We start from the raw sequence: 14,601 nt of genomic DNA, 5'->3' as shown, positions 1-14,601 counted from the left end.
CTCAGGTCGTCAATTTACATTTGAGGTGGACCAGGTTGGAAAGGAGTGCACATAGAGTTGGGCTAGTGTCTTGGATAAAACCTAGGAAGATTGAGGCATCTGGCGGAAGCTCTTCCAACACCGGCAAGAAGCCGCAACAGGATGAGGGCAGAGTCACAAGCCCTGCACTTGTGCAGCAGAACTTGCTTAATGCCATCAAATCTACCCGGGCTTACGGATCTGATAGCGTCTTTTCGGAGCCCAAAGTCAACGAGGTAAAGGAACAAGCCACTTACTGTGATAAGACACCAGCACAGAACATCACTTTCATTGCAGAAACTTCAAATGGTATGAAGATATTCTTCTCCAAGGATGTCAAAGACCCTGGGAGTTTCTTGTCGAAACATTTGAACAACCTTAATGTCTTCTCCAGTATGTTGATTGAGGTGGGCAATACCTACTCTATGTCACCCAAAGTCCTGCACATCTTTTATGACGAGGCTGGCGGCACTATTGCTTTCAACACTGGAGGCAGTATCTTCTGTAACTTCAGGTTCTTCTTGCAGTTGCACGCCGCGCAAATTGAAGGAAGAAGTGGACAAGCCAAGGCAGAGGCTGCTACCTGGTGGTGGGTGGTTCTGGCACACGAACTTGCACACAATCTCGTGTCGCTACACAATGCTGATCACAGCTACTATACGTAAGTGTTTACCCCCTCTCGTCTAATAAGATCATACTAACGATGCTAGTGAATCTTTTATTCAGCAGTATTTCCCCAAAATCGTGGCCAAAGCGGTGCAATGGACTGCAAATGCTGGGTCTCGCAGCGAAACACCCACGATTGCACCACCTCCATCTGGTGCACCACCACCTTACCCGGGTCAATTAGGACGAAGCTTGCTAGACTGATGAGTGTTTTTATCATGGCATAGCGGGGAGTTTTGAGACGTTTGGCGTCTTGGGATATCACCTCTCTGGTTGTTTTGGTGGTTGTGACCGTAATTAAGACACTAGACTTTATATAGACTCTAGATTCTTCAAGTATTGTGTACGGGGTCTAGCACACGCACCTTATAGTTTCTGTCTCACAATAACCCTGCAACTGGTGATGCAATAGCGATAAGATGATCTTGTGCCACTAAAGTTACGAGTGAGATTCATACACTAAGCTCTATGCACATGTTTTGCCAACGCTGATACTTGCAGCTCAGATAGCGACCAAAAGAAAATCAACAATAGTTTACCACAAGGCTTTTTCTACTGTTTCTAAGTTGCGAGAACTCCATTGAATAGGTACATACAAGATATACGTCGATATGTCGATAAGGTACAGGGTAGTTGTCTGATGTTTTCTCACGTGATCGTCATCGTGACCAATCAATTCGACTCCAATTACAGTGAGCTTGGGATGGATCTTGAAGATCACGACCTCACCTCTCGGTAACGAACGAAGTTAACGCTCCGACTCGCATTCCGAGCGAACCTCTCCTCCACGAAACCTCTCCACTCTCGAATCTCGAGTACCCGACAGTCAATTGCCCATCATGGTCCACCGCATCGCCTTCTGGAGCCTTTTCGGTACGTCACATACCTGAGCCAATTCGTCCGCCCATAGCATCCGAGCATACGACATGAGCAATTGGAGACGAGACACATGCGACGGATAGAGAGAATTGGATACTAACAGTAGAAAAAAGGCCTCGGCGCTCGATTCTGGCAAATGGGTATCGAGATGCGCCCATTCTTCAACAAGTCCTCCCTCTGGGTGTACCCCGTGTATGCGGCCGGCGGCGCCAGCTTCGGATACTGGCTGCAGGGCGTTGACGACAGCCAAACCTCTACTCTACAAGAACGAAAGGCTCTGCTCCTCGAGAAGCGAGCGCGCAAGGCGGAGCGGGACGCTAAGGCGGAGGCTTAGAGGGGAATGAACAGGAATGGAAATTTAAGATATCGGGAAATGAAGACCTCTTCGGCTTGAGAGAAGAAGATTGAAGAGGCGATATTATTGTACATTGTGATATTGGGAGGTTGAGCGTCGAAATGGGACGTTTGATTCGAATCTAATACGCCAAAGCTCTGAACGCTGTGATGATATGATGTCCAGAACACCGAACGCCAATTGCTTCACGGAATCCGATATTGATCACCAGATTGAACTCATGTCATGTTATACCACACGCAATAAATTAAAAACTTATTGTCATTGCCTCATAGAGCTGCTTCTAATTCCAGCACCAGCCAAGACCGATTTAACAAGAATGACAATTCAAGACGCCGCGTCATCTATCATCCCTGATAGTCTTTTCCACGTTCCTTTAACCCAATCCAAGTCTGATTACAACTCCTCTAATTTTCTTAGAATCGCAGGCACAGACGTGGCAGAGGAATTGCCCAGCTCCGTCACAACCACTGAAATATACTTATCGCGTGTAGTGTCAAACAGTAAGCGGAAGCCAACATCGGTGGATCGCTCAGGGTCGATTTCGTTGTAAGTGAGAGAGTCGATGGATACACGCTCTGTGAAATTGACCGTCTCGCAGAGTGCCACAACGCGGACGTTCAGATCAGTCGCCGCCGTGGCGATATCGCATGAGCCGGCGCGGGCGTACATGGCACCGTTGCTGAAGATGGCTTCGGCTGCGAGGAAAGCTTTAGTTGCCTCGTAGAGGTGTGTTCGCAGAGCACCAAGATCGGAAGCATAGGTGACTTGGATACCAGCGGCGGAGAGCCTTTTGGCGAGATCGATGCCGACGCGCTCATAAGGATCATCGACAAGAATCACGCGGAAGTCCGTTTTGTTCTTGCGAGCCTGGAGAAGAGTGCGCTCAACGAGGTGGTGATGAGCGTAGGTGAGTACAACATCGCCATGCCCAATCATGTTGGCAGCAGTCTCGACAATCACGTAGTCTGCGAGAGTGATACGCTCACGAATGTAGTTGTCAATGGACTCCTTGAGGAGCTTCTTCACGTCGTTGTCGTGAAGATCGACATCCACTTTACTGATCTGGAGCTTCAGCCACCGGATGGCGTTGCCCATTGAGAAGCACATGGGGCGGCATGCTGTGAGGTACTCGATCTGGGGGTTGAGAACGTGAGGTGTGAAATGGCGGGAGAAAGTGAAGCCGGGAGGAGTTGTGTAAGAGTCGATGACCTGGGGCTGTTAGATCAATACTACATCACAGGGGCAGAATTTCTGACCTTCTGGAAAGCATACAGCGTCGCCTCGAGTCGTGTGACACTATCACTGATAGCGAATGCGCTCATGTGCTCGCCGAGAACCAAGACAGCAGGATGGACGTCCTTGTCGGCATTTGTCATTTCTATCCGCCTAGCCATAGAGAGGTGGCTAAAGCAGTCTGGTATCGAAGGCTTGTCGTCCTTAACCACAGCCGTCGCTGCCGCTGGTCGAATAGGGAGTTTTGCGCCGCCATGTTGCTGGTGCTGATGCTGTCCGTCCTGCTTAGGCTTTGCTTTGCCTCCCTTCCCATCACCGGACGCCTGTTGACCGCCTTGCGATGGGCCCTGTGAAGCCTGCGAAGCCTTGGCTTGTGCTCTTCTGGCAGCCTTTTCCTCCTTGGCCTTCTTCTTTAATTCAGCGCCCGATAACTTCTTCTCGCCAACGAGCGCTGCTTGTTGCTGCTCTTTGGGCTTCTGAGGCTGGGCCTGCTCCTTCTTCTCCGTCTTAACATCGTTATTCTCTGTGGTCTGCGGCGCAGGGACCGAGCCCTCGGCTTCTGTGGACATTGGAACTGGTTCGAGCGATCTTTTGTGGTGATATCGAGAATGTGGTTATCCGAGGGCGGGGCACTCCCAGACTTTCAGAGATCAAGGCAAGAGTGTGCGCTGTGATACAACTTGCGTAGAAGATTCGTTACGGACTCGTGTGATTCACTGGAAAATACTCGTTATTTCTGTAGAAGATGGTACAGTAAAGGTACCGTTTGTAGCGAGGAACACTCAAATGGAGGCTTTGAGTCATTCGAAAATAATGATTTGGACCGGCATTTGGATGGAGAAATCCAATCAGTGATCGAATGCCCCGCGCTAGCCAAACCTCAAGAGGTGTGGGTGTGGCAGTTGGAAGTCCAGCAGAGCCTCTAGATAGATTACTACGTAGAATGTCACTCAATAGGTGCAAGGTGGTTGCAGAATGTGATAAGTTTATTGTAGATAACGAAGCTATTATTTGGTATCCTTGCGTATTCGTCAGTTCCATGCCGTTTCTTTCGCGAACACCAGATCTATTCAAGGTCGCACGCGCAACAGTATTCACATCGCGTCGCATGTTTACATCACAATGCGCCGAAGGAAAATGTTAAGCATTAAACGGTTCAGCACCACGTTACAGTGAGTCCCACAAGACGTGCTCAGTTTGGCGTGGAGTTTCGGGAGGATGAAGGCATCGTCACCTTGGGCAGATCAGCTTCACAGTTGACGCGAGGCATCACATTTGGCTTCAACAGAAGCTGCTACGAGGCAATCATGAATCATCAGTCACGAGCTTCCTTCTTCACGGCAGTCCATCAAGAACTGGTCGCAATGAAAGAAAATAAAGAGTTCCAAAAATTCCCTTGCCAGGCGAACCCAACAAGGAGCGGTCAGTGTATAGTTTTCAACTAGCAAAATTCCTCTCTCAGCTTATCGCTTCACGGAGAAGGAAAACGCCCATGCACTTGGATGGAGAGGAAAGGAAAAAAGAAGACTGAAAGGGTGGGAGGAAGTCGGGCTCTTATAGCTGGGAGAGATCACTCGCGCACGGACCACTTCGATATATTACCTAAGGCATCAAGGCCAATCTGAGCGCGAATTACAGGAAGGTGGAGCTCTAATTTCCAGGCACCAGCGGAAGGTTCCACTGTTGGCAGGCAGGCACAGAGGCAGCAGCAGCTTAATTTCCAGCCCAGCAGGCAGGCACACTCTATCCTACACTCACAGGCACGCGACACCATCGATTGGCTGTGCCTACAGTACGGTATTGGATAGATTCCATATCAAAATGGCTGGGCTACCTTACCTGTGGCTTCATCTCACTGCTCTTTCTCGCTCAGGATCAAGATTTCCAGCTGTTTTTCTGCACCCTCGAGATGAGCTCCTGCGGGAATTGATTCGATTGACAATAACCCCCCCCGGAGCGCATTTCGCGAACCATATCCAACAATTACTTCAGCATACCTGTACCTTACGTTCTTTGCCAAACCTTGATCGTAGTTGCTCCAGCTGTGTGAACCTTCTTGGCATGAGATTGGCAGTCACAGCTTTGCAATTTGTTCATGTGAACATTCGGTTTCGTTGCCTACTTCCCTTTTATTTAAGGTAGAATTCCAGGTTGACTTACTCGCTCGCTAATCAACAAACTTGAGCTGTCTATGCCTAGAGTCATCTGGACTTTCTTCAGCTTAACATTTGCCCGTGGCGATAAACACAAATGTCAAAAAGATATAAGGTTTAGTGCTCCAGGAGGACCTACGATCAAGGTAGTTAAAGGATTCCCATTATAAACAAAGCTTCTTACTAGATGTCCTATCTATGAGATAAGGGAGGAATAAAACGTAGGACCTCAATCCTCAATGACAAAAGAATTTGAGCAAACTTAGTGGCCTACTTAATAAGTTTATTTTCGCATCTTGTTCTAGAGTCTGACGTTTTCTTGCTTCCCAGGGCCTGTATGGGAGAGCACTGTGGACTCACGCTTGTCACTGGATGCTGATTAACGGAACTTTCGACTTACTACAAGTTCCATTACCTCCACAGACTCGCCCGGTCCATAATAAGGAAATTCCTTTATTCAGGTTCTTGAGAGTATGCACTCTATTGGTGGCTGATTGTCTGGCATCCATACCAAGTACATATAACTCACTGCCTTACCTACTAAGTAGGCTCATCTCAGTCAGACTCTCACTTCAAGAGAATGAGATTTCACATGAGCTGTCGCTTCTTGCAATATCCTACTTTTTCATTAATTTAATATATAAAAACTTAAGGAGAAATGAAACAATCAAAGAACTGGTCATAAATGAGTCAATGGAGTCTTTTGGGTACTCCCAGCCACTGATCGCTGCGATACCGCACTAAGTAGGTAGCTTACAGTTCTATATCAAACCCCAGCGAAAATTCCCATCAACTACAGCATCAGCAATACAATCCTCAGTCGCCAAGATGATGAAGAAATTCGCTCGCGCCTACTCTTCGGCGTCAGCCACCCTTGGCTCAAACCCTGTTCCTCCTTCAAAGATTCAATACATTCCTACTTCAGGAAAATACCCCAAAGGCTTTATCGCTTCAGGTGTTTTAGCTGGTGTCAAGCCTGGCAATACCAGCAAGCCCGACATCGCCCTCGTCACTTCTGATCGTCCCTGCGCCGCTGCTGGTGTCTTCACAAAGAATAAGTTCCAGGCAGCTCCTGTGACCTATAGCAGGAAACTTTTGCAGCAGAAGAAGAACGCGGGCCTGCGAAGTGTGGTTGTCAATTCTGGTAATGCGAATGCTGTCACCGGCACCGGAGGTCTTGAAGATGCTACCAGTATGGCCCGCACGACAGATCAGAGGGTTGGTGATGAGGACTCTACTATTGTTATGAGCACTGGAGTAATTGGTCAGAGGTTCGTTTCTTCGATTAGCTGAATTTGATGCTTCAATGGCTCACAATTAATCCAGGCTGCCAATTCAGAAGATTCTCGACAAGATCCCCACAGCTGTTAGCAAGGCTGGTGGTTCTCATGAGAACTGGCTTGAATGTGCAAAAGCTATCTGTACCACAGATACTTTCCCTAAGCTCATGTCTCGATCCTTTGAGCTTCCTTCTTCTCCAGGCGTTGAGTACCGCATTGCTGGTATGACAAAGGGTGCAGGCATGATTGCCCCCAACATGGCGACTCTTCTTACCATCCTGGCTACCGATGCTCCTATCTCCCCTGATGTCATGCCCAATGTTCTTCGACATGCGGTGGACCGGTCATTCAACTCCATCACCATTGATGGTGACACTTCTACCAATGATACTGTTGCTCTTCTTGCTAACGGTGCCGCTGGCGGAAAGGAGGTCACTTCTGAGCAGTCTCCAGACTACCAAGCCTTCCAGAAGCTCCTCACCGAGTTCTCTGTTGACTTGGCCAAGTATGTCGTCCGAGACGGTGAGGGTGCTACCAAATTTGTTACCATCCGTGTCGTCGACAGTGCTTCTGAGGAGGCAGCCCGTGAGATTGGTCGATCCATCGCCAAATCCCCCCTCGTTAAGACTGCTCTGTACGGAAAAGATGCCAACTGGGGCCGTGTCCTTTGCGCCACCGGATATGCTCTCATTTCTCCTCCTGGCCAACCTGTGAATGACGTTCCTGAGATTACTCCCGAGCGCACCAATGTCTCCTTCGTCCCTACCGATGGCTCAGCTGAGCTGAAGCTGCTCGTGGACGGTGAGCCCGAGCAGGTCGACGAGAAGCGAGCATCGGAGATTCTCGCCATGGAAGATCTTGAGATCGTTGTCAAGTTAGGTACAGGCGACAAGTCTGCTGTGCACTATACCTGCGACTTCAGCCATGACTATGTCACTATCAATGGTGACTACCGAACTTGAGGGTTGCTAAGAAGGAGTTGACGATCTTATCAAAAATATAGCCTGAATTGCATGTCTACATGAGCCGACCTGTGAATTTTGATATGATTAACAAGATATCTTGTATGGATGCGTAACGAATGCGGTATGCAGGGTCTTGAGGAGACATGCCAGGCAACACATTGTAAATATTTCCAGAAGCCTGCTATTTGACATAGGTCATATATTCACTTATATCTCAAAATCTGATTCCTGCATTCCTATCAATAGCAGGTCTAGTTCTAACCAAAACCAAGTATTTATCCGGAACTCCTAAGCGACTATTCCCTTACGCACTCAGAGTACCCTTGGTGCTAGGCACCTCACCCTCTTTACCAGGTATCCTTGTGGTAGCAGCCTTGATAGCAACAGCAAGAGCCTTGAAAGCACTCTCGGCTCGATGGTGGTCGTTGTCACCGTGAAGACAGTGAACATGCAGCGTAACACGAGCACCCTGGGCAAAGCTCTGGAGACAATGAGGTACCATCTCGGTGCTGAGCTGACCAAGCCACTCTCGCTTCAGACCGAGGTCAACAACACTGTAGGGACGGTTGGAAAGATCGATGACCGCGCGAGACAGGGCCTCGTCAAGGGGAGCATAGGCGTAGCCGAAACGGGCGAGACCAGCAGGAGTGCCGAGAGCCTGGGCGAAGGCATAACCAAGGGCGATGCAGACATCTTCGGCGGTGTGGTGGTCATCAACTAGAGATATCAAGTCAGTCATTTGACATCCCTCTGTGGCGGTTGAAGGGCAACGAACTGTGAAGATCACCCTTGCAGTTCAGAGCAAGACTCCATCCAGCATGCTTAGCTAGAGCATGAAGCATATGGTCAAGGAAACCAATTCCTGTGTTGACAGCGATCTTCTGCGACTTGCTAGCCTGAGAAGCATGGCTATCTCCATCGTTGAGAAGACGGGAGTCAGTGTCCGGAGGGAAATCGCCGCCGTCAAGGTTAAGAGCAAGCTGAATCTTGGTCTCGTTCGTATCGCGGGCGAGAGCAGCCCATCGAGTAGGTTGAGAAGAAGCCATTTCTGCGAGTAGATTGGTATAGTTGTACAATTGAATGTTTCTCGGGTAGTTGTAGACTTTTAAAACTTGACTGCATGACGGGCTCCTGTATCGGCGAGTGCCAAATTGATGGCTTCTGATACGCTACAAATTCAACCCCGCCAACTTTTTTGTCGCCTCTGACAGAGGCAATGGTCGCTGTAAGCTACCCCGCCGTTGATGGAGGCACGCCCGCTGTGGCTTCTTAGAACGCCCTTCACACGCTAGGCTCTAGTGGAGGCGCGAACAACGGCTGGGCGGGCTTGCGGTGAGATTAGATTCATTGTTGACTTTTGGTGGGATGTTGATTGACGTTATTCCAAACAAACCACCTCCATTCTCAAGACCAACCCCATATCGCAACACGCCGAGCCACACATAAAGCGAATACCTGACGATTGGGCACAGCACTCAATGAACTGCGAATAAATCAGGAATGGAGAATTTCTTGAGGGAATGGAGGCAAGATGCCCTCAACAAGGCGCAATATGAGTCGGCCATATTTATCGGCGACAAGCTACTTGCACTGACTAGTTCGTGATATACTGATATAAACAACCTCTTTTCCATTGCCTAACAACATATCTCGATAGATGACGATCAAGACGCCTTCTGGCTCGCCCAAGTCCACTTCGCGACAGGAAACTACACACGCGCCCAAGCATTTCTCTCCAGCCAAGACCTCATCGCCAGAAACCCATCATGTCGCTATCTCGCTGGTCACTGCCTTATAAAACAGTCTCGCTTCGATGAAGCCCTTTCGATTCTCGGCGATCGCAACCCAACGCATCTCATTGCCAATGGCGCGAGTAACAAGCGCAAGACTCAGCCACGCCATGGACGACGTCGCGATCCAGCTGCTGAGGAGGAGGCTGCTAATAGGAGATATGAAGCTGCTATGTGTTTTCTGCGTGGTATCTGCTACGCTAAACAGAACGCTTTTGATCGCGCGAAGGAGTGTTACAAAGACGCTGTGCGAATCGATGTCCAGTGCTTTGAGGCGTTCCAGCAACTTATGAACAATTCGTTATTGTCGCCTGACGAAGAATGGCAGTTCCTTGAGAGCTTGGACTTTGATTCCATTCATGTCTCTGGAGATGTGTCGTCTTCACAGCAGGCTGCCGACTTTACTAAGATGCTCTACACGATGCGACTGTCCAAATACCGCAACCCTGCAGCTTTTGAGACAGCATACGACTCTCTTTCGACACACTACCACCTTGCATCAAATCCAGACCTACAGCTTGCTCGTGCGGATCTTCTCTATACGCAATGTCGGTACCGGGATGCTCTGAATATCACAAATGGGATCCTACAGGAAGATAAGTACAACTTTAGTGTGTACCCGGTCCATCTGGCCTGTTTGTTTGAGCTGAAAGAGAAGAATCTCCTTTTCTTGATTGCCCACGACCTGGCTGATAGTCACCCTGAAGAACCATGTTCGTGGCTCGCAGTTGGTATTTACTACTTTTCGATTGGCAAAATCCCCGAGGCACGACGATATTTCAGCAAAGCGAGTATGATGGACGCGCATTTTGGACCGGCATGGATTGGATTCGCACATACTTTTGCGGCAGAGGGCGAGCACGATCAAGCAATTTCGGCCTACTCAACAGCAGCGAGATTATTCATGGGAACACATTTACCCCAAGTCTTTTTGGGCATGCAAAATCACGCTCTCAACAATATGACACTTGCGGAGGAGTTTTTGAAAACAGCCTATGGCCTTTGCAAAACGGACCCCTTACTCTTGAACGAAATGGGTATCGTGAAATATCACCAAGACAAACCCAAGGAGGCAGCACAGTACTTTACAGCAGCGCTTAAGATCGCTGATGATATGGATAGCGACCCTTCGGCTTGGTTGGCTGCGAGGACAAATCTTGGTCACGCTTTCAGACGGTTGAGACACTTTAACCGAGCGCTCGCCGAGTTTGATGAGGTGCTAAGACAAGGAGGCAAGGATGCGGCCATTTTCAGCGCGAAAGGGCTTATTCTCATGGAACAGAGCAAGCCTGAGGAGGCAGTGGTTGTTCTTCATGAAGCGCTGGCGATCAATCCGCAGGACAGTATCGCAACAGAGTTATTGAACAAAGCGCTAGAAGAGACAGCATTGATTGATGGTGCGGCAGAGTCTGAAGCTGAGGACCTCTTGGACTTTGAGCGCACGTTGGGACAACGGAAGCATGATGCAGCCGTCAAGGTCAATGGGGGTCGAAAAACAGCAGGGAGAACGGAGAAGGGTAAGGGAAGATTGCGACGAACAAGACGAATGACGGTTTTGGAGGACGAGGACGGTTCGCTTGAGAAGGAGGGTAGTATGATGGAGATGAGCGATGATGAATAAGGATACCAGAGAGTAGACCCAGAAGGCATAGCAAGCATAGCATTGGGATGGGGAGATTATCATATGATTGGGATAGGTCTAGGCGTTGGTGGTATGATACGCATTGGGGAACATGACATGGTTTTGAGTTAGTGAGTGTATGAGCATACTCTGTCTCCTCCGTATGAGAAGCGACAATGTATGATATTTTGTATATGATATCACTAATCAATTAGGTAGTACTGAATTATTATCTCGCACTCGGATCTCGCATAATATCCGTAAAATAAGCTCTGGTGGAGTAACCGGCACGTTAATCCATCCGGGCCGTCGCATCGGGGAACCAATAACGGGGTGCTTATTCAATCAAATCCCTGAAGCAATCATGGTCGATGGAAAGACGGAGCTGAAAGAAGAGCGAGTGCTTTTGGCGTCTGAAAGTGGAAGTGGCTTGATGATATGACGCGGCGTAGAATGTATATAAGAACAAAGCATTGGGCGTCAGCTTATACAATATCTGATACTCTTCACTCTTCATTTACTTGGTGTTATAAAAAAGAAAAAAAAAACAAATAAAATGTCACGATTCTTTCCTCATACTCCCTATGCAGAGGATCAGCCTCTTGCACGAACAATACTCACAACACACGTTATCGCGCGAGCGATAACACTAAGCTCAATCATCGCAACGGGCATAACAACAACACGCCACTTCGTCCCCTTTCTCCGCCCAAAAACTCCAACTTTAACATTCTTCCCACGTCTCATCCGCTCTGCATCAACAGGCGCAGTCGCGGCGGTTGGTGTAGGAGCTCTCATGACAATCAGTCGTATGCGTGGAAGAGAAGAAGTTGAGTGGCAGGATCGAAGTTGGAGATTACTTGAGAACCGAGGTCAGCTTGAGACTGATGACTGGACTGCTATAGGCGCTGGAGCTGGGGCTTTGATAGGGGCCAATGCTCTAAAGGGCTGGAGAGGTGCGGTTGGAGGACTGGGGCTGGGAAGTATGGGGGGAGCTTTGGCATGGATGGCTTGGAGATTTGGTGTGAATGGGGGCAAGTTTCCCAAGAAGGAGGAGGATTTGTAACTTGTATTGTCTTTGTATACCCCATGTTTATCTAGTATCTCTACAACTTTGCTTTAACTTGATCGATCTCTTCAATCTTCTGGAACTGATAGAAAAAGTCCAGACTCTGAGGGTTCAACAACGTCCCGCTTGGCTTGATATTACTGCCCGATATGATCTGCTTGACTGGAAGTTCGACCTTCTTACCGTTCACAGTTGTCTAAACATCATTAGTTTACTACACATTATCAGTTGTGAGGGCAAATACTTACTGGAATATCAGGCACCTCAAAGATATACTTGGGGACATGCCTCTTCGTCAACTCCTTAGCGATCCTCTCTCGGATCCTACTAGCGAGTTCAGCGTTGAACTTGGCTCCTGGTTTCATCAGCAGGAACAAAACAACGCTCTCATCATGGTCTTGAGGTCGACGCTGGCCTACGCAGAGACTCTCTGCAACCTCCTTTGCAAAGCTTCCCTCAAGCACAGCGTAGATGTCCGCACTTCCAAATCGAATTCCACTTGGGTTCAAAACTCCATCTGAGCGGCCGAGAATATGAATATGACCTGTTTGTGGGTGAACTGCTGCAAAGTCGCCTTGTGACCACACATTGGGGAATCGATCAAAGTATGCTGAAGTGTACTTCTTTCCTGGAGCGGGAGTTGTATCGTTCCAGAGATAGAGAGGGACATTGGGGAACGCTGCAGTTCCGACCAAGTCTCCCGGTTCACCATCAGGAACCGGTGAGATCGGTCTGTCAAGGTCTGGAGAAGATGGATAAATTGCCATCGGTGTTCCAATAACTCGTCCTGGACATCCACCGGCGTAGATGGGAGATAGAGGATTCTCCATGACAAAGCAGGCAGCCTTGGTAAAGTCAGCAATTGTAAGAAGACGTTGGATAGGAGACTCACAATATCTGTACCGCCCGAAAAGTTGGCCAACTTGATATTCGTTGGAAACGCCCCATCATAGAACCAGTCGAATACCTGCTCCTTCAACACCATTCCCGTACTCTGAACAGCCGTCAGACTACTCAGATCTGCCTCTTTCTGAGGAACTATCCCTTCTTTCATAAGCTCACCCAGCCATCTTGGACTAATTCCTAAATTCGTAACACGCTGCTCCTCTACGATCCGTAACAGCACAGAACGGTCTGGTATAAAAGGCGAACCATCATAAAACACAGTTCGTCCACCAAAAGCAAGTCGAGTAACGCTAGCAAGATACATGATCCAGCCTGTAGTAGTATACTGAAGCGCAACATCCTTGGGGGTGATTTCGCGATGAAGAATAGCCTCTTTAGCCACTGAAACTAGAATTGGACCAACGCCGTGGACGATGGCTTTTGGTGTTCCTGTTGTTCCGGAGGAATAGTAGACTACCATTGGGTCTTGAAAGCCAACTCTTTCGATGGGCGGTGGAGTTGAAGGTGCGGATGAGAGGAAAGACTCGAGACGTTGTGTCTTGGGGATTTGAGAAGTATCGTGAGGAGAGTCGAAACGTTGAACGATGATCGCGCCTTGGAAAGAAGGGCATTCTTTCATTCCTTCGACAACTCCCTCGATCTTATCGCGAAGATCGATGACCTTTCCATTATAAAGAGCCCCATCATCAAAGAAGACAAACTATTCAGGTCAGCATTGATCATAAGTTTGGTGGTATCAAAGAGCTCACCTTGGGGTCAATCTGAACAGTCCTCTGCAACAACCCTCCAACGCCCATATCCGTCGAGCTACTGCTAAATAATCCCCCAAGCCAAGTCGCAGCCAGAAACACAACAAGTGTCTCAACAGCATGAGCACCAACCATAACGACTCTATCTCCCTTCTGAACACCTCTCTGCTTCAACGCACTCGCCAGCTCTCCCACTCTTCTCCTCAACTCTCCCCAAGTAACATTCTTCACAGAGGAATTACCCTCTCTGACTTCTGTGATAGCGATAGTATCATCTTCTTTGTGAAGCGTTGAGTGCTCGCCTGGTGCACCGCCTATGGCACCTGTCCAGAGGAGATTCTCGGCGTAGTTGATGCGAATACCTGGGAACCAAGCGGGAAGTTTTGTGATTGGGATTGATTCGTCTACGACGTATGAGTAGGAACCCTCGTGGATCCAGTTTTGAGAGGCCCAGAGTTGAGCGTAGAAGTCGCTGCGCTTAGAGACGGACCATTGGTATAAGTCGTTGAATGTCTAATGCGTGTTAGTTGTTTACAACATGGTTCTCACATTTAAATCCATATAATACCTTGAGATTAAGTCCATGTAATTTGTTTGCCTCTTGCATAAATGCCCACATCGCCGTGCTCTTGGGATTGGGGTGTTCCCAGACCTTTCGAGGTGTCTTTGTTAGATCCATTGTAATATGTATTTCAGTCTTGTAAACGTTGCTTCCTAGAACCAACTCAAATTATAGATGAAGACCAAGGACTGAACTACGGTGACCACAAGAGACTGCATTAAATACTCCAAGATAAATGTCCGAGGTAACTTGACCGACGCGGCAACGCCTCTGCCGTGCTCTATCGTGCGGGGTTCCGTCCCCGACATATTCGTCCTTTCAGCTATGACCTAACTTGGACTGAGATAGGTTG

At 48.5% G+C, this 14,601-nt stretch overlaps 9 protein-coding genes across 9 annotated transcripts in view; 6 read left to right on the top strand and 3 right to left on the bottom strand.

The window, feature by feature from the left end:
* Positions 1-888, top strand: part of FOXG_07807 (uncharacterized protein) — a gene marked incomplete at both ends in the record, with an annotated part of 5,383 nt that extends 4,495 nt beyond the window's left edge. Inside the window, 2 exons of the mRNA XM_018386438.1 lie at positions 67-679; positions 729-888. Of these exons, the coding sequence (XP_018243610.1) occupies positions 67-679; positions 729-888 (773 nt within the window). The remainder of the gene's footprint in view (positions 1-66; positions 680-728) is intronic.
* Positions 889-1,193: 305 nt separating this feature from the next.
* On the bottom strand, positions 1,194-4,096 carry FOXG_07805 (translation initiation factor eIF-2B subunit delta). The gene is made up of 2 exons (XM_018386436.1): positions 3,178-4,096; positions 1,194-3,130 (listed from the first exon to the last, which is right to left on the bottom strand). Exons 1-2 carry the CDS (start codon positions 3,721-3,723, stop codon positions 2,315-2,317), a joined length of 1,362 nt encoding a protein of 453 aa, XP_018243608.1. The 5' UTR covers positions 3,724-4,096; the 3' UTR covers positions 1,194-2,314.
* Positions 1,524-1,897, top strand: FOXG_07806 (uncharacterized protein; the record flags this gene model as incomplete). The annotated part of the gene is made up of 2 exons (XM_018386437.1): positions 1,524-1,557; positions 1,677-1,897. The coding sequence occupies 2 exons, from the start codon at positions 1,524-1,526 to the stop codon at positions 1,895-1,897; spliced, it is 255 nt and encodes an 84-aa protein (XP_018243609.1).
* Positions 4,097-4,564: 468 nt separating the features above from the next.
* FOXG_19543 (uncharacterized protein) lies at positions 4,565-5,577 on the top strand. The gene has a single exon (XM_018399780.1). It carries the CDS (start codon positions 4,976-4,978, stop codon positions 5,294-5,296), a length of 321 nt encoding a protein of 106 aa, XP_018243607.1. The 5' UTR covers positions 4,565-4,975; the 3' UTR covers positions 5,297-5,577.
* A 467-nt stretch (positions 5,578-6,044) lies between these two features.
* Positions 6,045-7,837, top strand: FOXG_07804 (arginine biosynthesis ArgJ, mitochondrial). The gene is made up of 2 exons (XM_018386435.1): positions 6,045-6,578; positions 6,634-7,837. The coding sequence occupies exons 1-2, from the start codon at positions 6,136-6,138 to the stop codon at positions 7,547-7,549; spliced, it is 1,359 nt and encodes a 452-aa protein (XP_018243606.1). The 5' UTR covers positions 6,045-6,135; the 3' UTR covers positions 7,550-7,837.
* FOXG_07803 (imidazoleglycerol-phosphate dehydratase) lies at positions 6,917-8,706 on the bottom strand. The gene is made up of 2 exons (XM_018386434.1): positions 8,328-8,706; positions 6,917-8,269 (listed from the first exon to the last, which is right to left on the bottom strand). Exons 1-2 carry the CDS (start codon positions 8,596-8,598, stop codon positions 7,857-7,859), a joined length of 684 nt encoding a protein of 227 aa, XP_018243605.1. The 5' UTR covers positions 8,599-8,706; the 3' UTR covers positions 6,917-7,856.
* Positions 8,707-8,937: 231 nt separating this feature from the next.
* Positions 8,938-11,169, top strand: FOXG_07802 (anaphase-promoting complex subunit 6). The gene is made up of 2 exons (XM_018386433.1): positions 8,938-9,149; positions 9,210-11,169. The coding sequence occupies exons 1-2, from the start codon at positions 9,053-9,055 to the stop codon at positions 10,961-10,963; spliced, it is 1,851 nt and encodes a 616-aa protein (XP_018243604.1). The 5' UTR covers positions 8,938-9,052; the 3' UTR covers positions 10,964-11,169.
* A 193-nt stretch (positions 11,170-11,362) lies between these two features.
* On the bottom strand, positions 11,363-14,564 carry FOXG_07800 (acetoacetate-CoA ligase). The gene is made up of 5 exons (XM_018386431.1): positions 14,256-14,564; positions 13,688-14,200; positions 12,925-13,638; positions 12,281-12,877; positions 11,363-12,228 (listed from the first exon to the last, which is right to left on the bottom strand). Exons 1-5 carry the CDS (start codon positions 14,364-14,366, stop codon positions 12,070-12,072), a joined length of 2,094 nt encoding a protein of 697 aa, XP_018243602.1. The 5' UTR covers positions 14,367-14,564; the 3' UTR covers positions 11,363-12,069.
* Positions 11,520-12,029, top strand: FOXG_07801 (uncharacterized protein; the record flags this gene model as incomplete). The annotated part of the gene is made up of 1 exon (XM_018386432.1): positions 11,520-12,029. The coding sequence occupies one exon, from the start codon at positions 11,520-11,522 to the stop codon at positions 12,027-12,029; it is 510 nt and encodes a 169-aa protein (XP_018243603.1).
* Positions 14,565-14,601: the final 37 nt, after the last annotated feature.

Source organism: Fusarium oxysporum, chromosome 4, assembly GCF_000149955.1.
Source record: "Fusarium oxysporum f. sp. lycopersici 4287 chromosome 4, whole genome shotgun sequence".
Taxonomy (NCBI): domain Eukaryota; kingdom Fungi; phylum Ascomycota; class Sordariomycetes; order Hypocreales; family Nectriaceae; genus Fusarium; species Fusarium oxysporum.
This window is presented reverse-complemented; position numbering and strand designations above follow the sequence as displayed.

What these genes read in the sequence shown, in the direction of transcription:
- FOXG_07805 (XM_018386436.1), bottom strand. Translation starts at nt 3,723, where the DNA reads ATGTCCACAGAAGCCGAGGGCTCGGTCCCTGCGCCGCAGACCACAGAG. An exon ending in CGCTGTATGCTTTCCAGAAG is followed by an intron (nt 3,131 to 3,177) that starts GTCAGAAATTCT and finishes TAACAGCCCCAG; the next exon opens with GTCATCGACTCTTACACAAC.
- FOXG_19543 (XM_018399780.1), top strand. Translation starts at nt 4,976, where the DNA reads ATGGCTGGGCTACCTTACCTGTGGCTTCATCTCACTGCTCTTTCTCGC.
- FOXG_07804 (XM_018386435.1), top strand. Translation starts at nt 6,136, where the DNA reads ATGATGAAGAAATTCGCTCGCGCCTACTCTTCGGCGTCAGCCACCCTT. An exon ending in ACTGGAGTAATTGGTCAGAG is followed by an intron (nt 6,579 to 6,633) that starts GTTCGTTTCTTC and finishes CAATTAATCCAG; the next exon opens with GCTGCCAATTCAGAAGATTC.
- FOXG_07803 (XM_018386434.1), bottom strand. Translation starts at nt 8,598, where the DNA reads ATGGCTTCTTCTCAACCTACTCGATGGGCTGCTCTCGCCCGCGATACG. An exon ending in CTGCAAGGGTGATCTTCACA is followed by an intron (nt 8,270 to 8,327) that starts GTTCGTTGCCCT and finishes TGATATCTCTAG; the next exon opens with TTGATGACCACCACACCGCC.
- FOXG_07802 (XM_018386433.1), top strand. Translation starts at nt 9,053, where the DNA reads ATGGAGAATTTCTTGAGGGAATGGAGGCAAGATGCCCTCAACAAGGCG. An exon ending in CAAGCTACTTGCACTGACTA is followed by an intron (nt 9,150 to 9,209) that starts GTTCGTGATATA and finishes ATATCTCGATAG; the next exon opens with ATGACGATCAAGACGCCTTC.
- FOXG_07800 (XM_018386431.1), bottom strand. Translation starts at nt 14,366, where the DNA reads ATGGATCTAACAAAGACACCTCGAAAGGTCTGGGAACACCCCAATCCC. An exon ending in TACATGGACTTAATCTCAAG is followed by an intron (nt 14,201 to 14,255) that starts GTATTATATGGA and finishes AACACGCATTAG; the next exon opens with ACATTCAACGACTTATACCA. An exon ending in TTTCGGGCGGTACAGATATT is followed by an intron (nt 12,878 to 12,924) that starts GTGAGTCTCCTA and finishes GACTTTACCAAG; the next exon opens with GCTGCCTGCTTTGTCATGGA.